Source organism: Hyperolius riggenbachi, chromosome 2 (genome assembly GCF_040937935.1).
Source record: "Hyperolius riggenbachi isolate aHypRig1 chromosome 2, aHypRig1.pri, whole genome shotgun sequence".
In the NCBI taxonomy this organism is placed as follows: Eukaryota; Metazoa; Chordata; class Amphibia; order Anura; family Hyperoliidae; genus Hyperolius; species Hyperolius riggenbachi.
This window is the reverse complement of record NC_090647.1, coordinates 68,433,268-68,448,534: the sequence shown is the minus strand read 5'-3', so window position 1 is coordinate 68,448,534 and position 15,267 is coordinate 68,433,268. Positions and strand designations below refer to the sequence as shown.

The window sequence follows — 15,267 nt, the reverse complement described above, 5'->3', positions numbered from 1 at the left end:
TAGGTAGCTAGTTATAGTTGCCCCCAGTATAGGTAGCCAGTTATAGGTGCCCCCAGTATAGGTAGCCAGTTATAGGTGCCCCCAGTATAAATAGCCATTTATAGGTGCCCCAGTATAGGTTGCCAGTTATAGGTGCCCCCAGTATAGGTAGCCAGTTATAGGTGCCCCCAGTATAGATAGCCAGTTATATGTGCCCCAGTATAGGTTGCCAGTTATAGGTGCCCCCAGTATAGATAGCCAGTTATAGGTGCCCCAGTATAGGTTGCCAGTTATAGGTGCCCCCAGTATAGATAGCCAGTTATAGGTGCCCCAGTATAGGTTGCCAGTTATAGGTGCCCCAGTATAGGTTGCCAGTTATAGATGCCCCCAGTATAGTTAGCCAGCTATAGGTGATCCCAGTATAGGTTGCCAGTTATAGGTGCCCCCAGTTTAGATAGCCAGCTATAGGTGACCCCAGTTTAGGTAGCCAGTTATAGGTGCCCCAGTATAGGTTGCCAGTTATAGGTACCCCTAGTATAGTTAGCCAGCTATAGTTGACCCCAGTATAGGTAGCCTCTGCCCCCTCACCTGCATTTTGCTGTGCCTCCCTCCTGCAGCTGACAATGGCCCTGGGTGGGCCCCCTTCCAGGCTCGGGCCTGCATCTCTTGCAAGGGCTATTGCTTCGCCCTGGGTGCGCACTATTCTCCTTCCACCTATTATGCTGACTGCTATTAAAAATGCATCTTTTTGTATTTTGGCTTAAGTTGGGCTTTAAATTCCGACCAATCATCCCCTCTACTGGCCATGACGCACGCCGCCATAGGAAAGCCGACACTCGCCATGTAAATTCCCCAAAACACAGTAATCATATAAATAGTCCTAATTTTGTGCTTGAGCAGATAGCGGCTCGGTGTATGGCAGCCGTTCCAGATAGTGTCCTCGGTGAAACGGAGTAGAGCAGATTTTAACTCGCCCTGGCACTTATGTATGGATGCGCGGAGACGCACTCCCAGGATCTATGCATTACGTGATGATAACGGACATTTATAACCCAGAATATAAGAGCAGGGCAGCCTTAAGTGACATCAGCAGATCAGGGCTCCAGCGTCAGCCCTACTTATAAAGATAACCTTCCACATCACTGGCTGCCTAATTTCCAGGCCACTGCGTAAAACCGCTGGAGCAAGCGCTTCCCAAAAGGCGATACATGGATTAAACCACAAAAAGGAACCCGATGCAGCAATTCCACCCAGAGAAGAAAAATACGCAAAGGGAAAAAAAAACATTCAGCAGAAGACAAGGCATTGTTCTGCTGTATGTGGCTGCTGGCTTCCTCTATCATGCTAATAACAACTGCTCCATACGTTATAAAAAAAAGCAAAACGGCATCTGCATTATGTTAATCCCAGCACTGTCGCCTGGATAGGCTGCATATCCTCAAGTCCTTTCTAACAAAGTAGCAAAAAGCAAGACCAAAAAATACAAAACAAAACAAAAAAATACACCAATGCCAGAACAACAAAACAGCCTGCAGCATAAACAAGCGTAAAAAAAAAATTTAATCAGACAATAAACTAATAAAGTGCTTATTTAGCAACACTGAGGCTTATTTGGTAAGTCTACAGAGCAAATGCTCAAGCAGCAGCAGCAGCAGCAGCGGTACAAAGCAATCAGAATTCCTCTTGAACTGATCTGACCTCAGTAAGCTGAAATTGGGTTGGCTGCGGCAGATTTTTACACTTTGTACATCTCTATGGCTCTTGCCAGTATTGTATTCACCTAACTTAAAGAGGAACTCCAATGAAAATAATGTAATAAAAAAAAGTGCTTCATTTTTACAATAATTATAAATAAATGATTTAGTCAGTGTCTGCCCATTGTAAAATCTTTTAAATCCCTGATTTACATTCTGACATGTATTACATGGTGACATTTTTACTGTTGGCAGGTGATGTAGCTGCTGCATGTTTTTTTGGCAGTTGGAAACAGCGGTAAACAGCTATTTCCCACAATGCAACAAGGTTCACAGACAGGAAACTGCCAGGAGTGCGTAGTCAAGAGTTCCTTGTGGTAGGGGTTTCACCATAATATCAGTCATACAGCACCCCCTGATGGTCTGTTTGTGAAAAGGAATAGATTTCTCATGTAAAAGGGGGTATCAGCTCTCGGTCGGAGTTTCTCTTTAAAGGACAACTGAAGCCAGAGTGATATGGAGGCTGATATATTTAATTATTTATAAGCAATACCAGTTGCCTGGCTGTCCTGCTGATTCTCTGCCTCTAATACTTTCAGCCATAGACCCTGGACAAGCATGCAGCAGATCAGGTGTTTCTGACATTATTGTCAGATCTGACAAGATTAGCTGCATGCTTGTTGATTCAGACCCTACTGCGGCCAAATAGATCAGCAGGGCTTCCAGGCAACTGGTATTGTTTAAAAGAAAATAAACATGGCAGCCTCCATAGTCTTCTCACTTCAGTTGCCCTTTAAAGGGAACTTGAAATGAGAGGAATATGGTGACTGCCTACTTATTTCCTTTTAAACAATACCAGTTTTCTGGCAGTCCTGCTGAGCTTTCTTTCATCAGTAGTGTCTGTCTTAATCACACACCTACAAAGAACTATCCGAATGGGTACCAGGGAAACAAGATATGTTTGATAACCATGAAGGAAAGCAGGTCCAGCACCAGTCTCAATGCTTCAGTAGTAATTTATTCCAACAGGTACAGTAAAGTCATATGGGGGTACAAAAGGGCGGCCTGACAGCCGTTTCTCAGGTTCCCCTGCTTCTTCAGAGGACACTATTGGCCTCTGACGAAGCAGGGGAACTTGTGAAACGGCTGTCAGGCCGCCCTTTTGTACGCCCATATGACTTTACTGTACCTGTTGGAATAAATTACTACTGAAGCATTGAGACTGGTGCCGGTCCTGCTTTCCTTCTTGGTTACCAAACGTTAGTTCTCTTAGGTAGAGAGCACAGTCTGCTCAGCTTTCAACTGCCTATAGCCAGTGTGCAACAGTGTCTCATGCTACCTGCCACCTCCTTTCAACCAAAAAGATGGCTGCCGTCATGAAATCAAACATTTGCCTGTTCTTTTAAAACAGGGTGGGTAAGAGATTATATTACCTATCTATTTTAATGAACATAACTAATGTAACTTAATAACAGTATGTTTGTTTAGGCTGAAGTTCCTAAAGTTTAATGAGTGGAGCATGTTGACATGGTAGTTTTACCCGCTACACTAGAGTCCTGGCCACTACCTGCACTGAGGCTGTATATTTTTCTTGTGTTTGAGTGATTTTCCCAGGCACTCATAATAGCAAGTTCATTAGTTCCCCCCAAAATTGGCCTTAGACTGTGGTAGGGATCAGAGCCGGATCATCCACAAGGCAACCCTAGGCAGTTGCCTAGGGCTTGGAGAGAGTCTAGGGTACTGGCAAATTCCAGCCCCCACCACATCTAACTAAAAAAGCCAGATGACCATCAGCAGTGGGAATAAAAATGGCTCTCTTACCTTGAGCCCCATTTTTTCTGGTAGGGATATTAAACTTTGACTATGGTAGGGACTAGATTATGAGCTAGGGCTGCACAGTTTTTCGGTTTAAAACCAAAAACCGCGGTTGGTGTCAAGACGATCTGGTGATCGTCAGTATCCTCGTTTTTTTTTTATAGTGCCCGCCCACTTGTCTGGCCCGCCTACTGCTGTGCGCGAATTGGCCAGAAGCAGTGAATATGTATTAGGCCTCTTGCACACTGCATGCATTTCAGATTCCGATTCCGCTTTTTAATCTGTTTTTACATCCGATTCCGATTCAGATTTTTAATCTTAACTGCATGCTGCGTTTTTTGATCCGTTTTTCTGTTGAATGTATTCAGGGAAAATCGGAAACGGAATCGGAAACGGAATCGGAATCGGAAAACGGATTTGCAGTGTGCAGGGAGCCTTAGTGTTAATGAGTGGGGGGCGGATCCACTCGAGCGAGCGGCCGGGTACACAAAGCTTTACCAATCGCTGGATAGCGATGGAATGAGGGCAGCGGTAGGCGGAGCTTAACGCTCTGTACAGCTCCGCCTACCGCTGCCGTCATTCCATCGCTATCCAGCATTTGGTAAAGCTGTGTGTGCTCGGCCGCTCGCTTGAGTGGATCCGCCCCCCCGCTCATTAACACTAATACATATTCACTGCTTCTAGCCAACCCGCGCACAGTGGTAGGCGGGCCAGAGAAGCGGGCGGGCACTATAAAAAAAAAAACGAGGATACTGACGATCACCAGATCGTCTTGACACCAACCGCCCCCCTGCTGCCCGGCTCATAAGCAGAATCCCGTACGCCCCATCAACCTGACAGTGACAGACACGGACCCCACCCCCCCTCTAAAGCTAAATATCGTGAATAAATCGAAATCACAATTTCTGATATAAAAATCGCAATTTCGATTTTTACCCAAGATCGTGCAGCCCTATTGTGAGCTCCTCTGATGAAAAGCTATTACACAATTGTGTACCCTGTAAGGTCCAAAACGGCGCTAGGAAATTGGTAGCACCGTGTGCTGCCATAGGCTGTAATGTGATTTATCGCTATAGCAACGCTCAGACAGTAATATGGGAGCCATCAAAAGACAGAGCCCAGATTACTTTAAAAACAGAGTAATCCGGCCCCCAGCAATAGCCGGCAGCTGGATTGCGTCTTATCCTTCGGTCCACGGCAGCCTGGAGGAGGAATAGTAATTAACACTGCCGGGACTTTTTTCAGGACCAGGGTGAGACAATTTTCGGCTTCACCCTGTGCCCAAATTTCCCTGCGCCGTTTTTGTATGTATGCAAAGGTCCTTACACATACCCAACAAAAGTCGCTGAAGACAAACTACCAATGTCAAGAAAACGACTTTACCAACTACGTTGTTTGAGAGACTTGTCGTTTCCGCACAACGATATTGCAAATGACCAAATTCCTTAAATACTGCATGCGCAAATGGGAATTATTTTATGCACGACATGCGGGCGCATAAAGTAGAATAATGACGTTCAAAAGACATTGAGCCCCCGGATGGATCAGGCAAAATGGTCCATCGTCATTGGTATTTGGCCACATTTTTTGCACCCAATATGGTGAAATCTGTCACGTTTAAACGACTTTAGTTTAGCGTTTGTACCAGGCTTAAAGTGTATCGGAGCTCCCGAAAACAAAAAGATTTATACATACCTGGGGCTTCCTCCACCCCCATCAGCTTGGATCGCTCCCACACCGCCGTCCTCCAATGTCTGCATCTCCGGTACTGGATCCCAGCACTTCCGTCAGTCGGCTCCAGTCTGACGTAAGGGGAGTGCGCCCTCTACGTATCTCTCCAGCAGCTGCTGGAGAGATACGCAAAGAGCGCATTTCTCCTGCGTAGACTGGAGCTGACTGACAAAAGTCCTGGGATCCGGTATCGGAGATGCAGACATTGGAGGACGGCGGTGTGGGAGCGATCCAAGCTGATGGCGCTGGAGGAAGCCCCAGGTATGTATAAATCTTTTTGTTTTCTGGAGCTCTGAGTCCCTTTAAAGCAACTCAGAAGGTGTCAGTGCTTTATAAATCCATAACATAAATCTAATGATATAAGTGGGATAAAACTCTAACATAACATTTAATAAAAATATGTTTTCCTACTTTTTATTACCCGTACAGTTATCATATTTGCTTTTGTGCACAAGTAATATTGCCTGTTTAAAAATTACAAGTTCCCATAGTACAGTTTATCTGCTCTGAAAGCTGCAATTGCATTTTCTTGCATAGCTGCTGTATTTATGTATGTATATCTTGTAGTGATCATTTCTCACCTCTCTCTGCTTCTCAGCTCAGTTCAGTATCAGCACACTGCTGGCTGTATACTAATTGTAGCAACAGAGGAATGTAAACAAAAGATAATGCTATCACCTCTACAGATGCGGCCAGAAGTAGCAAGAAGCTTTCCAATGAAGAACAAAGTGCTGTGTTTAACTGTATGAATGCTGTTCAGCTCCATTTTCTTTTTGTGGTAGTAGTGATTTTATAATGTAAATAATCTTTTAGAACAAAAAGGAAATGCTGAGTTTCTTACCACTTCAATACTAATCTAGGCCTAAAGATAGGCTGTAAATGTGACAATGACAATCACGACATGCAGTAATCAGAGCAAAGAATCACTGATTTGCCTTCATTACCTAAATGTAGTTAAAAGAATAAATAGTTAATCCGCCATTGGTCGGTATTGGCTTAGCATTAGTCTAATCAGTTCATAAAGATTGCCATCTTTTCCTTTCATTACTCCTCTAGTATAATAAAACACACAAACTAAAGTATTTCAGAAAAATAGGACAAAGCTGTATCGTCATTCCAACCAATCAGATTCCACGTGCCCCGCTCTAAGCTCAGGAGGACGAAAGCAGAACTAACAGGTGATTGGTTGCAACGTGCGGCAGTGCTATTTCCAATTTCAACAGATCAGTTCCCCAAACCACTGCTGCAACGTTATTGCATCCGTCTGCTAAATGTCAGCTTTACAAGCAATAAATGTCACCTTTCATTTTGGCAGTGACTACATTTGTACGGCGGCAGACAACATAAAAAAAGAAGGAAACGTAATAATTATTAAGAAAAAAACGAGTGTAAATTTTAACTATGAGGTGTCAAAACGCCAGATTTATTTAGTAAGGCAACGAGCTAAAGTGCACTAACCCAAAGCAAACAACCCTCTCTGATGTGCATCAGCAAAATGAGACCTGATTAGTTGCAAAGGGTGAGCGAATTCTGCATCTCATCATTGCTCTCTGGGCTGTCTTACAGAATAAGCCAGTATAGATGAATCCTTGGAAAGAGCTGGGTGTAAGGCAATCACATCTGGACTCGTAGATGGCAACTATGTGCTGCCATGTCTCCTACCCAACCCCCACCGATGGGCATCCCTGTCTGTCTGCATCATGTTAGCAAGAAAATGTCATATTTGATTAGTCAGCAGAACGAATGGAAGTAGATACAGGAAGGTCACAAGCTAGCAAGTAGTATTCTCCCCTGTAGTGTTTTTGTTTTTTCCCCTTCTGAATATAACAGATGTAGAGAAGGATTGTCTGCATTACAACAAGCATTAGAGAGGGTCTCTCCTCTAGCCATAACTTCAGCCCATCCATCCAGCTCATACTTACAGGCATTGGTAACAGCGAAGCTGTTGGCTGTTTCTATGTTGTCTACGTGAGGAACCAAATTAAAAAGTGCTTCCGACTCATTGGGGCTGGTGTTATGGAGGAAGATCGCTAATCGGAAAGCTGTATATTCCTGATCTGTATTTCGGATAAAAAGCCCACCTAGGGAAGAGAGGAAAGCAAGAGTCAATTATAAATACACACACACAGACGCACACACACGCACATCAGCCTAGATAATCAGTTCATTGTATGCAGGTGCAATAAGGAGAGCCAGCCTTCCGCCCTATTAATCAGAGCCATTGATATAAGGCATGTGCATGGAGAGACAGCCATATCGCATTGCACAGTGCAGAGGGACAAGCTCAGACACACAGCTACTGCTTACACTTTATTTAACAGGGCTGTTCAATCCATTGCACCATGTTTGGATATGCACTCCTATGCCAGTCATATATGTCAGTAACAAAGATCATAGTTGCCATGCTATCCTATATGTATATATACATACATCTATAGGCATTCAGATCATTTTAAGCAATTTATATGACTAGTTTGATTTCTTGCATCAAGTGGATAAGGCGCCTATAGCTAGCGGGCAATTGCAACCATGCAGTATTTGATTTGTAGGCACTGCATGAAAAAGTTGGTTGAGTTGGGGTCTAAAGCTACGTACACACATTAGATGAATATTGGTCTGAGACTTATTAAAATGACCGATTGATGAGCTTTCGACCAATTTTTGGTCAGCAACTGCGCATTAACGGCCAATATCGAGAGCCGATCGTGATCCATTCTTCGATCTATATTTTGACCAATGATTGTTCATTAAAGGGAGTGTATACAGTTGATTAAACGACGTATAATGATCTTGTTGTGTACAGCGCACGTGCCACAGTCGATCGTTCATAATCGCTCATGTTTCTACTGATATCGATTGTTTGAGTTAATTGCACCTCAGAGGCCACTTTCGCATTATCCTCCAATTCCTTCTTTCTTGGATCGTTCATGTGTGTATACAGGTCTGTCTTTTAAGATCATTAGCCTTTGCTAATCGATCGTTGTTCCAACAATCGTATAGACCAATTTTTGTCTGAGGTGTGTATGTACCTTAAAACCACAATGGATCCCAGTGATATACTATTTGGCAAAAAAACAATATATTTTTCACTACTCTTTCTCAGACATAAATGCACCTGTATCTGGACAACCTAGAGTAGACCAAAGACCAGCAGAAGTCTTAGGATGATGAGATTTGCCTGTCCTTGATTGCTGAGGGTTTTTCTTTTTTTTACTGCAAACTGCTCAGTGAACATTCCATACAATGTTACATAGTTACAACAGCCCTTTTGTATAGGAAGAGCTTTTACTGTATCATCAACAGTGTAGCCACTATTACCTTCCAAATCTATTGACTGGCATGCCAAACGTATTCACCAATATCATCAACAACTGTAGGGACCCGACTAACTGGGTCTCCCTTATTCACATTATGCCTTCAGAAGAAGCACCAATGAATTACCAGAGAATTTAAATGAACTTGCAGGCTTAGCCTGAATGGAAGACGTGTGTTATTATCCAGAGGAGACAAAAAGTCAAGTCTGCTCCCAGAATCTCATTACCAACCAAGCCCCCCCCCCCCCCCCCCAACCAACTACTTTGCAATAAATGATGCAAGTGGTGAGTGACCAAGACAATCAACAATGTTGCAAGCGTACAAATGCAATGAAAGTACTGATCAGGCTTTTAGGCTTTTCTCAGTGAGGGACGCAGTACATGCCTGTACAACTTTCCAACTAGCCATACTGTGTAGAGGATGGGGAGACTGCACAAGCATAGGACAGCATCTCTCTACTGCAGCATCCACACAGCACACGTAGACTGTCCATCCAATGCAGGGGATGGCCGGGCCTGGGTGGCAAGCAAAGAAAAAAGAAGGGGGGGGGGGTATACTGGGGACAGATGTCATCTGATAACCTGAACACACCTGTCAATCATTATTGATCTGTGTGGAAGATCCTAGTACAGCGGCTGCTGCAAAGAACTCTTGACTTTCAGCTGTCAGTCTCAGCAGTGCTTGTGGCCATGCTGGGCATCAATGGTGACTCCGCCGCTATGCAGTGGCTGCCACACTGGGCTGCAATATTTTTTTTCCTATGTTTAGACTGCAAGCTCTTTTGGAGCACAAATGTGGTTCCTATCATTATGTGATTTTGTATTTGTTAGGATAGGACTGAAGCACTTGCTAGGCTCTATAAAACAGATAATAGTAATAACAGCAATAATAATAAAAAAAAATCTAGTGCCAGCTCCAGTCCAGGGTCATGTTTTTGCTCATCCAAGTTTACCCTCTGCATCTCAAGCCAGGGTGGCCCTTAAGACCCCCCCCCCCCCCCCCAGTGCCCCCTCCCCGTGCCCACCTGCATGCCAGCTCCTTACCTATTTGCACGCTGCTAGGAAAAACACCCAACGCAATGCCCCAAAATCCAGAGAGTAAAAAGACCAACTGCTGGCTGGTAATCCACATCTTCTCTCGCTCTGTGTCTCTCTAGATGCTGCAGAAACGCATCGGGGCAGGAGAAGAAGCCGCTCCGAGCAGGGTGAGCAGAGGAAGGGGGTGCAGCCGCTGCCAGTCTAGCAGCCCACGGTGGTGGTGGTGGTGGGCACGCCGCTTCCCGCACTGTCCATAGCCCCGGGAGAGCAGCTGAGGTCCGCTCGGAGATGTTTGCACATGCAAGATGGTGGAGTTGTTGGTGGTGGAGGGAGCGTCTAGCGGCTGCACCGAGAGATGAGACATGCGCTATCTCACTCTCCCCCCATCACACACAAAAGCAATGCTGTGTCTCCCCCTGCGCTGTGCCAGCCACTGCTAACCCGGCTGCCAGTGCGTCGGGACGAGCATGAATGGGGATGCTCGTAGTGTGGGGCTGCACTGATGGAGAGAGGAGGAGGTGGGTGGAATGACTGCTGATCCGCTCCTGGTGAGCAGCGGGGCAGACAGGACTGGCCCCCTCTCCCTCTGTTTCCTCTATAGCAGCAGTAGTGAGAGAGAGAGAGACACTGCAGCAAAACCTCTCCCAGCTTCAGCACCAGCCTGGCAGGGGAGAGCAGGGTGAGCCAAGGTCAAGAGTTTCCTCCTGCTGTCCCAGGCGAGCCCTGGGGTGACCACAGCTTGTGGAGTGCAGGGGAGCTCTGGCTGAAGGACCTCTGATGCTGTCAGCAGACCCAAGTGGGGGGATATATGCAGTATTGTGTTAACTCCTAGATTGGTCATGAGAGTAGCACTATCAAAGTTTACTTCAAAAATGTCGAGTTTTAAAAAGGAAATGTTGATATCTTTGCCCCCTGTGTGACCCCTCCTGTCCCTGAAAAACACAATCCCACCTCCAAGTCTACCAAGCCTACATCTAGCGATTTGGCTGCCTATCATCTATTTGATAATTATTGCAGAAAAGGATGGAAATCGCCGCCAAGTGCATGCCCGATCGACAATGCGACAAATTGCGAGCCGAGCATGTCAGTCGGACATGCTGCAAGATCACGGGCCGTTGTGGTCGATTGGGTGTGTCGCGGCAACCGGGACGAGCGGCGAACCCCCCGTCACTGTTCCCGCAGTGAATAAATGTACATGTATGTGTGCATTTATACATTACCTGTGTCGCGGTGTCCGTCCGGCTTTCGAATTCTCCGGTCTTCCATTAGCCCTATACACGCCGCCTGCGCATAGCATGTGGTGCGTGTGTGACGTTACACATGCGCCATGCCAGGGGCGTGTATAGGGCTAATGAAAGAGAGGCAGATTCGTAAAAGACGGACGGACACCGCAACACAGGACAGGTATAGCTGCACACGTATATGTACATTTATACACTAGAGGAACAGTGGCGAGGCGGCGGATGTAACAGATGGACTCCCAAGAGATTTCAGCATGAAATTGATCAGGAATCGGTCTGCGGTGTATGGGCAACTGACAGATTGCTAATCAGATTCACTCAGAGAGATCTATCTCTTGGTCGGATCTGCCCATCATTGCCTGATGTATGGCCACCTTAAAGGAAACCAGAGCTGTGGATAAAAGCAGATTTGATACTCACCCGTGGCTTCGTCCTGCTGCATAAACACATCTGTGTCCCACGCCGTCCTCCTGCGGTCTGCCGTTCAGCCATGTTCAGCCCCGGTAACTTGTTCAGTCGCGTCAGTATAGGTCTACTGCGCGTGCACAGGAAGTCCGCGGATGCGCAGAAGACCCAGACTGGACCCGACTGAAGAAATTACCGCGGCTGATTACGGCTAAACGGCAGGAGGACAGCGTGGGACGCAGATGTGTTTATGCAGCAGGAGGGAGCCGCGGGTGAGTATCAATTTTAAAGTGTACCAGAGCTTTAGATAAAAGCAGATTTGATACTATCAAATCTGCTTTTATCCACAGCTCTGGTACACTTTGAGGCCCCATTCACACTAAAAAAAAAACGCAAGCACTGTTTTTTTTCCCTCCCCTGCGCGCTGCATTTCTGGTAAAAAGCGCTTTTCTATGTGCTTTTTCAGAGCGGTTTTGTAATTTACTCCCTGACGCAAGTCAGGAAGTGAACTCTTTGACCCAGAAAATAATAAATACAATGTATTTATTCTTAAAAATGTGAACGCAGTCGCTGCACAAAGCGATTTTGTGAGCGTTTTGTGTTTTTCCTATACCTTCCATTATAGCAAAAACTCCTCAAAAACGGTACAGGCACCGCTTTGCTGAACGGATCTGAAACAAACCGCTCAGCTGTGAACTCTGTCACCGGGAATCATTGCACAAGCGTTTGGTGGGCGATTTTAAAAATTGCTTGCGCTTGAAAAAAGGCGGAAAATGCCCCCAGTGTGAACTGGCCCTCAGGGTTCTTTTCCACTGGGCACAATCCAATACAAATATCAAATTGCGCCCGTTTTGCCGATCAAAACAGTACCACCATTAACATGTAAATCGCAGTGCTGTTTTTTCACTTGTGTGATTCGTTTTACCTCGAATCGCAACCGCTGGCCTGCACAATTTTCCATGGGTTCACGCGCTTACCCGATAGATCACTCTGCAGTCGACAGTCGACAGTAGTGAAAATGGAAGGAAACACCATCAAGCAATTGTGTATGTGATTGCATTTCCTAAAGGAAAAGGAGCCTAAGGGTGCGTTTCCATTAACGCGAATTCGCATGCATCCCCGCATGCAAATTTGCATAACCAATAAAAGTAAATGAGCTTGTGTCCACTTGTCAGGAAAACGGAGGGTTTTCTTGTGCAGGAAAAATCTGCACGGCAGAGCCATCAGAATTCGGACACCGCACACACCGCATGTGATTCGCATACAATGTACTTAATAGGGAATTCGCATGGCGTTTTGTATGCAAATTTTCATGCAAATTCGCATACGATTTCGCATGAAATAAAAAAAAAAAAAAGCACACAGGCACTGCTATGGTTATATTCGCACACAGCGTCATCCATGCAAAATCGTATGCGAATTTGCTGTAAAATTCGCATACAACCGCATGCGATTTCGCTCCTGCATGCGAATTCATCCGCGGAGAATCCACGGCAATTCCCCACCGCAAGTGGAAACGCACCCTAAGGGCCCATTTCCACTAAAGGCAAATTCGTATCGCAATTTTTTGCAATGGATCTGCAACCAATGTATGTCAATGGAGTGATTTCCATTGAATGCGATTGTGCCATTGCGGAGCGATACAGTGAGCTGCTGGGAAAAATATGGATGGCATGCTGCAGATTTCTGTAGCAGGCATCTGATTCCCCCGCAGTGTAGTGTACAGCCACATCCGGTCTTCCGCGTTGTCCCAAAAGACAACCATAGGTAGATGTGGAAAGCCGGATGTATCTCTGCTATGTTTATAGTGGTGCATTGCAGTGCGATATAACAGTCCCATTATCCCGTGGAAAGTCGCACTGCAATGCCAAAACAATGCTACGTTTACAGTGCGGCAGGTGTGGCGTCATCTAACGGGGTGCAGCATCCCAATGCACTGCTTGCAGCACGTTACTGCATAACCCGTGCGGTAACAGTGACAGTGAAGCATACCTTTCATTGACTGCATGCTTCACTGTATGCAACACTATGGGCACATAATGTGCAGAGCGATTTTTCAGTTCCAGTGCATTCCAGTTTTTACAGGGAACGCAACACAACTCCCCTTGTGAATGTAGCCAAGTCCATTAAGGCCTTGTTCACATCTAAAATCGCAAACGCTGACACCAGCGTTTTGCGATGTTGTGGGCGATCTTTTTTAGCGCCGCCCGGCACTTACCTGCGAACTGCAATTTTTTTTATAAAGTGCTTTTCTAAGCATTTTTGCAGGGCGATTTGTTTTTACACTTCATGACACAAGCCAGGAAGTGAACTCTTTGACCCGGAAATGAATATATACAATAGGCTTTATTCACTAAGACAAATAGCATGCTTTATCAGAGTTAGCATGTCTTATCCAAGTTAACACGCCTTATTAGAGTAGCATAGCGAGCGCTATGAACTTATGCCCGCTAATTGGCAATGACGAGAGCTCCACTCGTCCTGCCCTGAGCCCCTGCAGGTCCAATCACTTTACAGGACATTAGCCCCGCACTTTGATTACCCCAATAGGCTGCCTGTCACTTGACAGGAAACTTGACAAATGTTTAATCAGCATAGTGGATTTATCATAAATACGATCATAACTGGTTTCAAAGCGCAAGTTGGATTCTTTTGTGCTGTAAAGGTTTAATCTTCAATCTCCCAAACAATCAGCCGATATGATCGGCGATTGACCGTTAGAGTTGGGCCGAACCTCCGATTTTCGGTTCGCGAACCGGGTTCGCGAACTTTCGCGAAAGGTTCGGTTCGCGTTAAAGTTCGCGAACCGCAATAGACTTCAATGGGGATGCGAACTTTGAAAAAAAAAAATAATTATGCTGGCCACAAAAGTGATGGAAAAGATGTTTCAAGGGGTCTAACACCTGGAGGGGGGGATGGCGGAGTGGGATACATGCCAAAAGTCCCCGGGAAAAATCTGGATTTGACGCAAAGCAGCGTTTTAAGGGCAGAAATCACATTGAATGCTAAATGACAGGCCTAAAGTGCTTTCAAACATCTTGCATGTGTATACATCAATCAGGTAGTGTAATTAAGGTACTGCTTCACACTGACACACCAAACTCATCGTGTAACGCACCGCAAACAGCTGTTTGTGTAGTGACGGCCGTGCTTTACTGGTGCGCACCATGGCGAGAGTGCAGGTTTTGGTGGCTTTACAGTTTAAAGTGGCTTTATGGTCATCTGGCTGATGTAGCTGAATGACAGAACAGTGACTGTCCAGCTGATCAAATTTGGTCTGACCACAATGAGGCAACGACCTTATTATCGTGGGTGTGCCCCCCGAGACACTCATCTAGGCGCCGGTCATTGCTCCATTGTGATACGCAAGCCCCTTCACCACGGCAAGGTAATGATCACGAAGGGGAATGGGCGCATGTACATGCCTTTTCTTTTGTTGTTGCAGCTGCCCGCAGTGCAGCCAGAAAAATTAGGCAGTCATGTACACGCACCCGAAAAATTATTACAGCGGCCGCTGCTAGCAGCGGCCTAAAAGATTCAGCAATCCGCCTGGAGTCCCGGACCCTGTTGGTGGTGGCGGAGAAGGTAGTCAAGCGGCCTGCAGGCAGACATGCTGTGTGGAGGGACTGGGAGCGACTTAGTCTTCTTGGGGCAGGCCAGGCAGCCAGTCACACGGCGTGCAGGCAGAGATGCTGTATGTGCGGGGACTGACTTAGTCTAGGGGCGGGCAGCAGCCCTCCGGGATCCATGCCTCATTCATTTTGATAAAGGTGAGGTACTTAACACTTTTGTGACTTAGGCGACTTCTCTTCTCTGTGACAATGCCTCCAGCTGCGCTGAAGGTCCTTTCTGAGAGGACGCTTGCGGCAGGGCAGGAGAGAAGTTGGATGGCAAATTGGGACAGCTCTGGCCACAGGTCAAGCCTGCGCACCCAGTAGTTCAAGGGTTCCTCATCGCTGTTCACAGCAGTGTCTACATCCACACTTAAGGCCAGGTAGTCGGCTACCTGCCGTTCCAGGCGTTGGTGGAGGGTGGATCCGGAAGGGCTAC

The 15,267-nt window shown here is 46.1% G+C and overlaps 1 protein-coding gene across 7 annotated transcripts in view; it reads right to left on the bottom strand.

Annotated features, from left to right (window-relative positions):
• GRIA4 (glutamate ionotropic receptor AMPA type subunit 4) overlaps positions 1-10,154 on the bottom strand; it is a 516,232-nt gene extending 506,078 nt beyond the window's left edge. For 5 of the 7 annotated variants that reach the window (XM_068266874.1, XM_068266873.1, XM_068266877.1 and 2 more), the window contains exons 1-2: positions 9,578-10,153; positions 7,142-7,300 (exon numbers count right to left, since the gene is read on the bottom strand). In XM_068266874.1, coding sequence (XP_068122975.1) covers positions 7,142-7,300; positions 9,578-9,665 — 247 coding nt within the window. In that variant the 5' untranslated portion in view covers positions 9,666-10,153. Of the gene's footprint in view, positions 1-7,141; positions 7,301-9,577 lie in introns of all 7 variants that reach the window. The other 2 variants (XM_068266875.1, XM_068266872.1) reach the window with 2 other exon arrangements.
• Between the last annotated feature and the right edge of the window lie 5,113 nt (positions 10,155-15,267).